Source organism: Pogona vitticeps, chromosome 4, assembly GCF_051106095.1.
Source record: "Pogona vitticeps strain Pit_001003342236 chromosome 4, PviZW2.1, whole genome shotgun sequence".
NCBI classification, from domain to species: Eukaryota; Metazoa; Chordata; class Lepidosauria; order Squamata; family Agamidae; genus Pogona; species Pogona vitticeps.
The window spans coordinates 120,255,702-120,269,305 of NC_135786.1; the positions used below are offsets into that span (position 1 = coordinate 120,255,702).

At 40.4% G+C, this 13,604-nt stretch overlaps 1 protein-coding gene across 3 annotated transcripts in view; it reads right to left on the bottom strand.

Moving 5' to 3' along the window:
- PAPPA2 (pappalysin 2) overlaps positions 1-13,604 on the bottom strand; it is a 435,383-nt gene that overhangs the window by 112,632 nt on the left and 309,147 nt on the right. For all 3 annotated transcript variants that reach the window (XM_072998203.2, XM_072998204.2, XM_072998205.2), the window contains exons 15-16: positions 2,746-2,923; positions 1,404-1,617 (exon numbers count right to left, since the gene is read on the bottom strand). In XM_072998203.2, the coding sequence (XP_072854304.2) occupies positions 1,404-1,617; positions 2,746-2,923 (392 nt within the window). The remainder of the gene's footprint in view (positions 1-1,403; positions 1,618-2,745; positions 2,924-13,604) is intronic.

A 13,604-nucleotide genomic window follows, 5' to 3' on the forward strand; every position in this document is an offset into this window, starting at 1 on the left:
TGGTGTGGGGGAACAGAATTCTCATTTCACCCTCTCATTTTATTTTTTTATATGAAAATACAGTAAATTCACCTTGCATCATTTGTGGCTCAGCAACATTTAAATTTAGCTAAGTTGTTATTGTTGCTGACAGGGCTGTTCATCTCTCATGCCTCAGCAGAACATATGCATATTTATTTAACCATATTATTTCTAATTATAAAAATTGGGTTTCCTGGGGCATGAATCTGAACTTTTCATATCAAGTATGGGAAGCCCTGCTTATAAATTCTGACCCAACTCAAACATTTGAAATTCAGGAATTCTATTCATTTTCATATTAACTGAATCTCCCCTCACATCCAATGCATCCTTCAGACCAGTTCAGAAGGACAAAAGAAACAATGCAAAGAAATGTGTGTGGTTTCCCCCCTGCCCACCTGAGTGATTCATAAGATGTAATACCATGTAGAGTTAACAACTCTTATGCTGAGGAATCCTGCATATCTTTAAAAAAACAAACAGGACTATCAAAGGTTAGAATACTGTATTTCCAGAATCTCCCAACCATCAAGTCACTGGGCCAGCTGTACAATTAGAAGCATATGAGAAGCTGTAGTAAAAAAAAATTCTCCAAGTCTAGGACTTCAGAGAATTCATTCCACAATCATGGCACTCCTACTCAAAAGATTAGTCTTACTCAGGATGTTACTGGTTTCAACTCCAGCCTCCTATGTTAAGAAATCTCATAGCAAATTCATCCACCAGTCACTAGAAGTAGCATTCTGGTCCTAGCTACAACCTGGTTTCTTTTACCTTTCACTGCATGTCTTTAGAAAACCTCTTCAGCATTTTTGTCTGGTTGTACATTCCCTTCCTTGCACTCTAACTTTGCCTGCTGGACCTCCTCCTTGGAGATCACTTTCACTTCAGTTAAGCTCTCTTTGTGAGCTGTCAGTGATTAGCTGAATCTATATCACAGGAATTTAGTGGCTTTTAAAAACCCAAGTAACTTGATTTGCTCTGATGTACACCAAAGGCAGGGAAAGAGTTATGGTGGCTATCTCACATTAACTTTTCGTAAATAATAAGAAAGAGGCTACACTTCAGACTTAGGCACCCAATTTCTCTCCCCTCAGTGATGACTTGATATATCAGGAACAATTAGAAGAAGTGTGAGATCTTCTTGGCACGACTGAAAGACAAATCATAGAATCATAGAAAAGTGAAGTTGGAAGGGGCCTACAAGGCCATCAGGTCCTAACCCCTGCTCACTGCAAGCAATCCATTGGCAAAGTGCCAATCCTACAGTAGAAAGAAATAATTCTAGCTAGTCTTCCAATTAGATTGAGCTGCTGTTACTGAGAAAGAAGAGATGACAGGGAATATCAAAGGCAGAAAGAAAATGTGTTGGTTTTACTCACTTCCTGGGCTTTCCTTCTGTGGTGTCTGCTACATGGTACCCAGGTTTACATTCATAGGTGCAGACAGAGCCCACGTCATGATTCCCTTGCAAGCAATGGGGGACCAACAGCTTTGCATTGACAACTGGATGTGGAGTGTCACACTCCAGCTTGCAGTAAGCTTCTGGGAGTGACCACAGTCCATCCTCAAGGCACATCAGCCACTGATTCTTTCCTGACTCCAAGCAAGAGGGGAGAGAGAGTGAGAGCGAGAGAATCAGAGTCCAGTAAGAATATGGAACACAATTAGATCATTATAGTGATGGCCAACTAGTGGCCTGGACTGGCCTCAGCAATCTGTACTGAGAATTTGAAATGCTACTTTGGATTTGTCAAGTGACAAACTCATATTGTACAAGGTAGAAGCAAGACAAGAATCCATGTTGCACCTCTCATAAACCACTGTGGAGAGGTTGCTCCTTGGTCAACCGTTGAGAATAAACAGGTGAGGACACAAGGACTGATGCAATGGGTGAGGGAAGGCTGTTCTGAGTAGCCTGAAAGATTTACACCCCTCGGGATCCAGGCTACCTAATTCTGCTGTAGGTTCTGCCTACCCAGGAACCTTTCTAAAGAATTAAAGCTAACCCTAGAATGCCTTGCTTATCTGTACCTGCAATTACCATCTGATGTTTCAGTGGGCAAAATAAACATACATATACTGTCATGAACCACCCACTTCATTCTCTGCTCCATAATCACAGCAAGCAAATCTGGTGGTTCTGTTGCCACCAGTACCTCAAGAGCAGCAAAGAAAAGAGAGATTGTTTTAAAAACTGGAATCTGCTGCCACCAGTGGTAAAGCATCCTGAATTTTAAAAAACTTGCCTGAAATCATATCCTAAATACAAATAACATTTGGTGGAAGCACAAATGCAAGAGTGGGTGATACTCTTTGAAAACAGTAATAGGCATCCCCCTATGACAAGTTTGTTATATAACACTGGTAATCATGAGTGTATTTTATTATATAATAACAAAGGGCTGATGTTTCTTTTTAGTGCATAGATAGATTAGTCTGCCTTATGGCACTGTTCATTTGTGTTTAAATATCATCCTAGCCACTGATATTAAAACAATAAGTCTGTGAGAAGCCATACAACTGGATGTATTATGTGGCTCTCTTGAATGGAACCAAAACGGGTAACATGCATGCTCATCATCATCATAAATATTTTATGTAGTATTTTTCAGATGGTATGCACGAAGTAGAAACACAGAAAATATGAAGACATAGGTTGAGCTTTTTTGGAACTTGTCCACAGTTGTTCTAGGAGAGAATGCTCCTCAAACAGCAGCATACCTTGAAGCTTTGCTGGCTTCATGCAGGAGAAGAAGCATTGATTCAAGTAGGTGGTCCCTTTTGGGCACGCAAAGTCTGCATGAAGCACATGTGACTGGTCTGGAAACTGGCAGTCAATGGGGTCACAAGTCACAAATCTGTTCCACAGTCCAGAGTTGCAGGTCAACACGATCTTCTTCTGAGAAAGGAAAAGAAAACTGTGCCTAATTTCTATGGATTGTTTGAAGGCTGGCATAGCAATGTGAAAGCTGCCCTTAGCTAAGAATAGGCATGTGAAACATGCAGCCCTCCAAGTGTTATTGGATACCCTTTACCGGTAATGATGAGAAACAGAAGAAGGAATAAACAAAAGCCTTCAGATTGTATACGTGATAAATGACTTTTATCTAATTATTACTAGTTGGTTATGTAGAGGTAGTGCTTAGCCTCAAAAAAAGAAACTCAAACTCAAACTTATGCTCAAGCTCTACACCATGAAAAGGTGTATTTTGAAAATCATATATGACATATAAGTATTCTGGTTTTTCTAATAATATACTCTGTATTTTCAAAGTGGTGCACAATTCATTCTTATTATGCTAGTTATTAAAGATGTGCACAAACCACGCTTGGGTGTTTCACAGGCACTCTACACTTCCCTTCTCAGCATTCTATGGGTGACTGGCTGCCTCCTCACTGACAGCAGCCCGCTTCCCTCCTCTGTCTTCTCCATGCAATTGTCCACTCAGACTAGGGGGCAGGGAAGCACACGGTGCTACCAGTGAGCAGACAATCCTGTGGAGAATGCAGAGGAGGGAAGGGAGCCGCAGTCGGTGAGGGGGCAATCTTGTGAAGGAGGTGGAGGAGGAAAGTGCACAGTGCTTGTGGAACACCTGCGCAGGCTCCAAACCAGGCCTGAAGCACAACTCGTGCCCATTTCTACCAGCCATGAAAGCACACCAGAAGCTACAACTTCCACTGAAGCTCTGGCTCTTCTTATAACATCAAAAATGTTATTCAGTCATCACTGTGACTTTTGAGGACAAAAATAAACCTTTGCTTGATAAATAATAAACATGTACATATCTGGCTTCCCTATAGTTAACTTTCCTGAATTTCCCAGTCACATTTTGTTGCAGAAACTTCAAAGAACTAGACCACCAATGTAAGCATTCTATAGCATTGTCACCTACACAGTTATAAACAACATTCCCTACATTTCAGTTAGTTCTCATGTACTGTATTTTTTTTCTACCAATAGAAATGCCTCACACAAAAAAAAGTTCCAACAGATGTACTGAACTGGAGTTGGACACTGAATATCATTGAGAATCACAAAATGCCCCATAATGGAAGTGTTTGCTTATGTTACCTGATTGTGTGTTGTGGCTCTGGGCGTTTCTATGGAATATATCTGATTTTACTTTCATAACCAGTCCTTTTGAAATAGGGTGCTTTAATAACTAGCAATACATTGAACAGAAAATTACCACACAACCAACACAATGCCGCTTTTTGAAAATGTTAGTAAATTAAGGCTACTTCCAGGTGCATGGCAGAGTAGAGAATTTTTCCAAGAAAGACATACAGGGGCAGGGAAGACATACCTTCCATCCCCAACAAAAAATAGTACAAAAAATAGCATGCACCTAAAATCCCATGCACAGCTAGTAGGCTTATGAACAAAGTTGCCACTGGTGCCAATGGGAACTTTTGGTGGACAGACTTCCAGATGCCAGACTATAACTTCCATCAGCTCTAGCCAACAGTATTTTGATGAAGAATGTTGGGACTTATAGTCCAACAACATATGGAGGGCTGCACTTTCCTCTCTAGAGGCTCGTGGCACAGTGGTTAAACCGCTGTACTGCAGCTAAAACTGTGCTCAGGACCCGAAGAAGAAGAAGAAGACGACGACGATGACAACTATGTATGGCACCATGAAGACTAACTGCTATATTTTAATGTGAGCTTTTGTGGACAAGTCCACTTCCTCAGACGTAAGAGGAACAAACAACATATTGTGTTGTTGTTATATGCTATCAAGTCACCTAAGAACTATGGTGACTCAATGAATGAGAAATCTCCAAAATGTCCTGTCCTCAACAGCCCTGCTCACCTCTTGTAAACTCAAGACTGTGACTTCCTTGATGGAGACAATCCACCTCATATTTAGTCTTCCTCTGTTCCTACTACCTTTAACATTTCTAAGTATTATTGTCTTTTCCAGAAAATCTTTTCTTTTCGTATGACAGTCTCAGTTTCATCATTTCCACCTCCGGATAAAGTTCAGGTTTGATTTGATCTAGGAATCACTTGTTTCTTTTTTTTCTGACAGCCAAGGTATCCACAAAGCTCTCCTACAGCACCATATTTCAAATGAATCAATTTTTTTTCCAGTCAGGTTTCTTAATTGTCCAGCTCTCACACCCATATAGGGTGATTGGAAATATGATGGTGCACACCATCTCTTCTGTATAGGTCTTCAGTATACTGTTTCATCTGATCTTGGCCAGATAGTGTGCTTCCCTGTTGGTCACTCATCATTCCTAATCTAGAGTTAAATTTCCCTTCCATTTCTTGGATCTTCTAGAAGAGTTCTCTTGTTTTTCCTCTTCTGTTGTTCTCCTCTATTTCATTGCACTGGCTATTATAATAGTTCCCTTTTCTCTATGTGACAGTCAAATGAAATGCCTTCCCGGATTCCAATTCTACCTGTGTCATGTTCAAGTTTTGCTTATTACCTGTCCGTAACAATTCTAAGTGTTTTTTTCCCATCATCCATCTAGGTTTATCTTCTCTTTTTTACTGTAGGAATTGTATGTTTGCATTCTTCTCTAATAATATCTCTGGTTTCAATCCACAGTTCTTCAGGTTCACTGTCAATTGAGTTTATTAATGCAAAACTGTTCCTTTTTAAAACTTAATTTGTATTTGTTTTTATTTATACAAAATAAGCAGAAGTATAAACAAAACTTTACCTACCTGATCAACCTTAGTAACACAAAACCACATGAACAATACAATTATAAAATGTTCCCCCACAGGGAAAATATGGAGATATAACCAGATTTTCCTCCATTTATGGAGCCCCATTCCCTTTCCCAAACTGTACTGAGTCTTGCTAAGCTTCACAACCCTCCCCTTTTATTAGCACAAAATGTACAAATTCTTCCCAGGTATGAAAAAAAAAATCTTATTTATCAAATTCTTCTTTAGTTTGATATTACACATTAACTGATAATTAATAGCTATATTATAAACTTCTTTATACTATTCATGGGAATCCTAGTTCAGGAGGATAAATATGACTTTTAATGTTGTCCCAATCTTCAAAAAGGAGGAACAAGAGAACTACCGACCGGTCGTCCTGACATCAATCCCAGGGAAAATTCAGGTGCAGATTGTAAACCAGTCATTCTGTAAGCACCTTGAAAACAAGGCAGTAATAACTAGAAGCCAACATGGATTTGTCAAGAACAAATCCTGCCAGACTAATCTGATCTCATTTTTTTAATTGGGTAACTTTACTGTTAGGGAATGCTGTAGACATAATATATGGACCCGATGCTCACCATGGAAACGCAGGTGGCGTCGGTAGTCCGCTCCGCCTTTTTCCACCTTTGGCGGATTGCCCGGTTGTGACCTTACCTAGACACGAGGGTGCTCACTACCTTAATACATGTGCTCGTAATCTCTAGATTAGACTACTGTAACGCGCTCTACGTGGGGCTCCCTTTGAAGCTGATGCGGAAACTTCAGGTGGTGCAGAATGCGGTGGCCAGACTCCTCACTGGAGTGAGAAAATACCAACATATCTCTCCTACTCTGGCCATGCTGCACTGGCTGCCCATCCGTTTCCGCATTGACTTCAAAGTGTTAATGCTTACATATAAGGCCCTAAACGGTTTAGGGCCTCGATACTTGACAGAACGCCTGCTTCCACCTAGATCTACTCGGATCACCCGCACGAGCCAGGAGGTGAGGCTGAGGAGCCTAACGACGAGGGAGGCCCGGAAAGAAAGGACACGAAACCGGGCCTTCTTGGCGGTGGCTCCTCGCCTCTGGAACAATCTCCCTCCTGAGATCCGCACGGCCCCCACTTTGGACACTTTTAAAAGTCAATTAAAAACATGGCTATACATTCAGGCCTTCCCTCCAGTTAATATATGACTTTTCTGTTTATTCTCTCCTTATGTATTTTCTATTATATTGTTGTATTCTGTTTATTACAATATGATTTATGTAATTGTTTGTGTTTTTTGTATTATTTCACTGTTTTTACTATATTGGAAGCCGCCTAGAGTGGTCTTTTAGACCAGATGGGCGGGGTATAAATCAAATAAATAAATAAATAAATAAATAAATAAATAAATAAATAAATAAATAAATAAATAAATAAATAAATAAATAAATAAAATTCTGACTTCAGCAAAGCCTTTGGCAAAGTGCCCCATTATATTCTGATTAGCAAACTCTCAGGGGGATATACAGCTGGTTACAGAATTGTACTCAGAGAGTGCTTATCAATGGCTCCTTCTCAAACTGAAGGTAAGGAGTGGGGTACCCCAAGGCTCAGTCCTGGGCCTGGTGCCCTTCAACATTTTTGTTAATGACTTGGATGAGGGAGTGCAGGGAATGCTTGTCAGATTTGCGGATGACACAACATTAGGTGGGATATGGGATTCTGGTTCCAGTAGGGTGAAGCAGCAGCATTTCTTCTCTTGCTGCTCATTTGCTGCTCCTTTGCTTTTTAACTCTTACTCCTTTTATACAGTTTTTATAGTTTTTTAGAAATCTAACTCCTTTTAAAATACCATTTACATAGGTTTTCTGATACAAAATCTTTGTTGCCAAGTTATTTTATATATTTTATATCTTTTGTTATGTTTTTGAGACATTGTTATTATTAGGGAATTACAAGAACTCCCAAGCCTCAAACTTTTTATCAAGATTTTTTTAACCTGAAAAGGGAAAGAGACAACAGCTGAACTGTTTGCCTGCTGCTCTGGACTGAACTGAACTTTCTCCCTGTTAACTTTCTGCTTGAACTGAAAAATAAGAAGTCATCTGCATGCTGGACTTTTCTTTGCAAGTTATTAACCCCCTCATTTTTTTCCCGAGGCATTGGAATTTTCCTTGCTGTTGCTTTCATTCTGTCACAAAGTCTTCAAATGTATCATTTCAACTCAGAATGCTGGTTTGATAGGCATTAGCTCGAGATTTTTAACTCTGGCTTATTTTATATTAAAAGGCTTTTCTGGGCATAACTTGTAGTGCTTGCTAGCTGTGATGTGCTAGCACCTACAGGTGGCTGTCCAAGCACCTTGAATTCAATGGTAGAATCTTTGCTCTGCTTTGACAATGAGAAGCTCCCATTGACTTCCTGAATGGTACAGTGAACGTTTTCCTGCTTCATCCAATATCCTGCTCTTTTAGAGCTGTTAAAAGCAAGAGAAAAGGATCAGTTCTCTGTCACGTTCCCGGGGTTACAATAGCCGAAGTCCGATAAACCAGTCCAAGGTCAGAGATACCAAGAATGCAAAGCCAAAGTCCCGAAACAAACTTACAGAGTGCAGTCCAATGTCAAAGTCCAGGGTCAGATACACAGTCAGAGTCCAGAGTTCAGAGTACAATACCAACGTAGTCCAAGTCCCAGGTCCAAAGTCCAATACCAGCGCAGTCCAGGGTCAAGGTCCAGAGTTCAGAGACAGGAACAAGAGACGTGGATGCCAGCCAAGGTTTTGACTCCTTGCTTCCACGAAGTTTCTGGCTCCACTGAAGCTTGTTTTATACTAAAACAGCTCCTTGAGCTGTTGGAAAGCTCTGTATTCTGCTAGTACTCAGGACTAGGTGAACGTAGGTCCCTGTGGAAAGCCTTAGAGCGATCCTCTGTTCTTCTTGCCCTGAGTCTTTTCCGAAGCCTGTCTGCTGTGGAGGGAGAATCTGGAGGCTGCTCAGCTGTTTCCGATCTCTCCACATTCTCCTCAGCCACAGTTAACCCTTCTGGGCCCAGATCTTCGGAAGCACTCATGACACTCTCACACTTGAAAGAAACTGTTTATTTTCATTGTTCTAGCTATTGTTTGTGATCTGACTAGCTGGTAACTATAGGAACTCAGGATTCTACAGTGTACAAATTCTGCTGTCATAAAATAACAGTGTAAGAAGCAGGACAATCAATGTGAGGCTTGACAGCTTTGGTCTAGCAATATCGCAGCATATTATTTCTGCTGGTTCTGGGCTTCTCTGGGGGGAAAAGGAGGGGAAATGGTGCACGTCAGAAGAACCTAAAAAACCTGGGTCTCTCTCCCATATTTTGCAACATGCTGTAAAACCTCAACCTCAAGTTTCAACAGAGACCAAAATAACAACATTTTTTCTAAACTAAAACCTGCAGCACCAGAGCAGGAGCAGGTACTAATGAATCGTAAAGTACTCTGTCAAAGACCAGCTGATTTAATCAACTCAGAGCCTTGGACTCTCAATCAAAATCAGGAGAAATGATAGTTAAAGTATTGAGGAGGAATGTCTGGTTGCATTAGAAAATAGGAACTCTTCAATCCCCCAGGTGACATTGAAGCCCTCCTTTGATTCGGTCTGCCTTGATGTAATGGGGACAAAAAATATGTTACTTGCAAACACATTACAAATTATCTTACAGGTTATCTGTTATTAAAGAACAAATTGAAGAACTTAAGCAAACCAAAGAAGAATTAGTAGGCATGATTCCTAGTCCATTCATGAATATAGATTTAATCAGTATGGCAAGTACATCAAGATGTGATCTCTACAAAAAATTTCATCCCACTACTGAAGGAAAAGTCAATGTCAGAACTCAACTTAATTTTTAGAGGTCTCGCTAGGAGTTATGGAAACAAGTGAAGATATCCAATGAATCTTTAGAGCTAGGATCTTTTCAGTTATGAAAAGGAAAGGAAGAAAATGATGGAAGGAAAGAAGAGAAAGAAGACCAAACAAAAAATTCAAAACCAGAAGTGCCACAAAAGAAATGTCAAACTAAGTAGGAGGAGGGTGAATAAACAAATTCCTTCCCATTGTAACTTCAATTTCAAGAGGCTGTTCCAGCTACCTGAGGCACAAGATAAAGGGGGGGGGGAGTTTAAGAACCAATCTTAATCAGGCAAGAAAGCCTCAGAAGTTACAGAGTAAGACAACTGAGTACTTCCCTCAGCAGTGGAGGACCTCAATCCACAGGCAGTAATTATGGATCTCTTGTCTCTTAATCCATCTAATTTGAAACAACCATCTAATGTTCCACCTCTGATCATCAGTCTAGATATACTGTAGATGAGACTTCTGCCAAAGGCAAATTAATTCAATCACCAAGTAGTATGCCAAGCCTACTCCTACTCCTCTAGTAGCTGAAGACCTCAATCCAGAGGCAACAATTATAGAGCAATTTATCTTTTAATCCATCCAACATGGAACTACCATCTAGCATTTCATTTTTAACCCCAAGACTCCTGTTGAAGGCAAACTTATCCAGTTACCAAACACATCCATGGTGCTTTCAAGGTATCAGTTAGTATTCTTTAATCTTCCTAAGCCAAATAGAAAATTAACTCAAACAGGAAAGAAATGTCATTTTTTGCAAACCCTTGAAGACATACAAGTGTGTTTCCTATCAATTCAAGGTATAAAGAAACTGGAAAACCCACTTTTTACTCATCTCACTTTTGAGATAAAAGTAACTTTTGCAAGACTGTCTACTGAGCACTCTATCCTCCGATACAGGGAGATTTTTGCAGATAAATAAGCACTTTTTCAATGTTGTAACCCAACCTTTAATTGAAGACTGGCCTTTTAGGGAAGTAGCGATACAACAATAGAAGGAATTCTCACAATCTCATGACTTAATAAATCTAGATCCCATGGATGAAAATATGAGATCCAAGAATCCAAACTCTGCTGGCTATAGAAGCAAGAACTCCTCTTGTAATGATGGCTCAAACAGAGATAAAAGTGACACCCTCCCCAGACGTCCTCAGGAAGCAAGAGATGAAAACCCGATGGTGCCTATGATGATCTTTGAAGGGAAAGAAAACCTAATTGATAGATATTTCACTTTGCCTGCAACTGAACAACAGTATGTAATCAACAGGCTTCAAATGTCTATGTGCGCAAAAGTGTTTGTGGTCTGGGTGCTTCCCTTTTTTTAGGAGGGCTACTCTTTCCGCAAAGGATGAGGTGCACAGTTTGGGTGCACTGCTGGACCCAGCACTATCTATGGAATCTCAGATAGCATCTGTGGTTCACACCGCCTATTTCCATCTAAGGCCGATTGCCCAACTGCACTCCAACCTTCATATCGGATCCCTCACTATGCTGGTCCATGCCTTGGTAGTCTTGAGATTAGACTACTGCAATGCTCTTGGTACAGAGACTTCAGCAAGTCCAGAGCTTGACAGCCAGATTGTTGAGTGGGGTAAGGAGACACCAACATATTTTCCCTACCCTGGCCGCCTTGCACTGGTTAACTGTCCACTTCCATGCTAGCTTCAAGGTGATGGTACTAACCTATAAGGCCTCAAACGGCGTGGGACCTTGATATCTGCCAGAACTCCTCCTTCCAATTAGATCTGCCCGTCTATAAGATCTTCCCAGGATGGGCATCTGAGAATCCTGACCCCAAAGGACGCCCAGAAAACGATGACCAGAAACCAAACCTTCTTGGTAGTCTCCCCACAAATGTGCAATAGCCTCCTGCCTGAAACTTGCCTGGCCCCTTCATCGGGAACATTCAAAAGATCACTAAAACATGCCTATTCAGGACTTTAGACCACATTGATACAGTGATACTCTTAATAGTTATATGCTCAACCCTTTGCCATGCTCTGTTTGTTTTATTTTTATTGTATTTTATTTATTGTCTTCACATCGTTTCAGTTGCTGTTGATTGTTCGTGCATTATTGTTTTATATTTTGTAATTGTAAACCGCTCAGAATGGCCTGGGTAGCCAGATGGGCAGTATAAAAGTGAATTAGATAGATGATAGACAGACAGACAGACAGACAGACAGACAGACAGACAGACAGACAGACAGACAGACAGACAGACAGACGCTCACTCACATATTAGTTAGAAGCCCGCTCAGCTTAAATTCTTATCACAATTATTATCAGAGGTTGATTTGGCACATGAAAAGTTATTAGTAGGCATCATTGCTTTCAGCTAGCCCTCCATGTCCAGGACTCAATTTTGCAGGAATAATACATGTTGGCCAAACTGGTGATATGCCTGGAAGAAGCAAACAGCATTGACTGTCTTCACCAGCTTTAAAGATTTTTACTCTCAATTTGAAATTATTTTTATTCAAGAAACTTGGGTGATGCCCATGGCCCTCCCTTCTCTTCCTGGTTATGCTGCTCATTACCTGCTACCAAGTTGGAAGGTAGGGGTTGGGCCCGGCAACTTTAATTTCAGTTGATGGTAATCCTAATATTCTAGAGCTCAATATTGGTCTTAGCAGTAACAAGCTAATTCTACATTACTTTAAATTCTTCTTGCTAAATTTGTATTGCCCCTACAAAATTTAAGGCATGAAAGTAACTTAATACTACTGTATCAGAACTAAATTAGGCTGTCTCAAATCTATTCAAGCGGTATACTGATCCTCCAATTTTGCTAGCAGGCAATATGAATGCCAGAATAGGGGGAAACAACTATATACGTAATGGGAGATGAATTTGGACTTACATCTGAAGACTATCTCCCTGTTACAACTACTAAGGATTTAAGGGTTAACAAAACTGGACAATCCTTCTTTGGTTTCAATTACAAATACCATCTACACATATATAATGGGACAAATATAGATATCCCTTCAGACCTATTTACATTTATTGGCCCAAAGGCAGGATTCTCTCATACTCAGCACTGCCTCATTTTGAACATTTTAAAGTTCTTAGTAGCCCTGAGAGTAATCATATGTCAATCCAATTATCTCTCTCTATATATACCAATTAGAAAAGAATAAATAATGAGGCCACTTAAGGAAAATCTGATAGATCAGGGAGAGAGAAGGTGGTGCTGGACTGGAAATTTACAAGAATGGATAGATTCATTTCTAATGTTCCCCAGGTTGCTATCCATAAGAGAAAAATTTTTAATCTCCTCAAGACTGTTTGGGAATTTTTGATAAAATTGTTCAAGTACTGTAATTAGACCTTTAATTGTAACTTCTAAGCCTGCTTGTGCAGGCACTCAGTGCTATCAAGGATGATTTGATGCTCAGTGTGCCATCCAGAAATGTATTCTGGCAGGAGCAATAAGGAGACTGAGGCAAGAGGAATCATTAGAAAATTAATCTTTTTATATCCAACAGCATAGAGAGTATAAAAACTTGCTACAGCAGAAGAAGGAAGAACATCTCAGGAAATCTTGATTAGAGCTAGGCCTGGCAACCTTGGAAAGAAATACAGCTAGGTTCTGGTCATTAGTGTCAAGAGGACCCAGGATAAATTCTGGTGCCCTAGACCAGTGGTCTCCAACCTTGGGCCTCCAGATGTTCTTGGACTACAGCTCCCAGAAGCCTTCACCACCACCTCTGCTGGCTGGGATTTCTGGGAGTTGACGTCCAAGAACATCTGGAGGCCCAAGGTTGGGGACCACTGTCCTAGACAACCAAACAATGGCAAGCCCATTTTTCTGCAGTCTTTAGATATACTATTGCTGGGAATAAACCAGAACCACTTTTTAACCTGAACTCTCTTCCTCTTTCGTCCTGCCCTGACTGGGACTCAGTCATTCCTGACTAAATAAATTAATCTGATTATCTCTTTGCCTAGTAACAAAGCTCCTGGAGAGAACATGCTCCCATAAGAATTATTTATATCAAATACCACCTGGTGGTGTG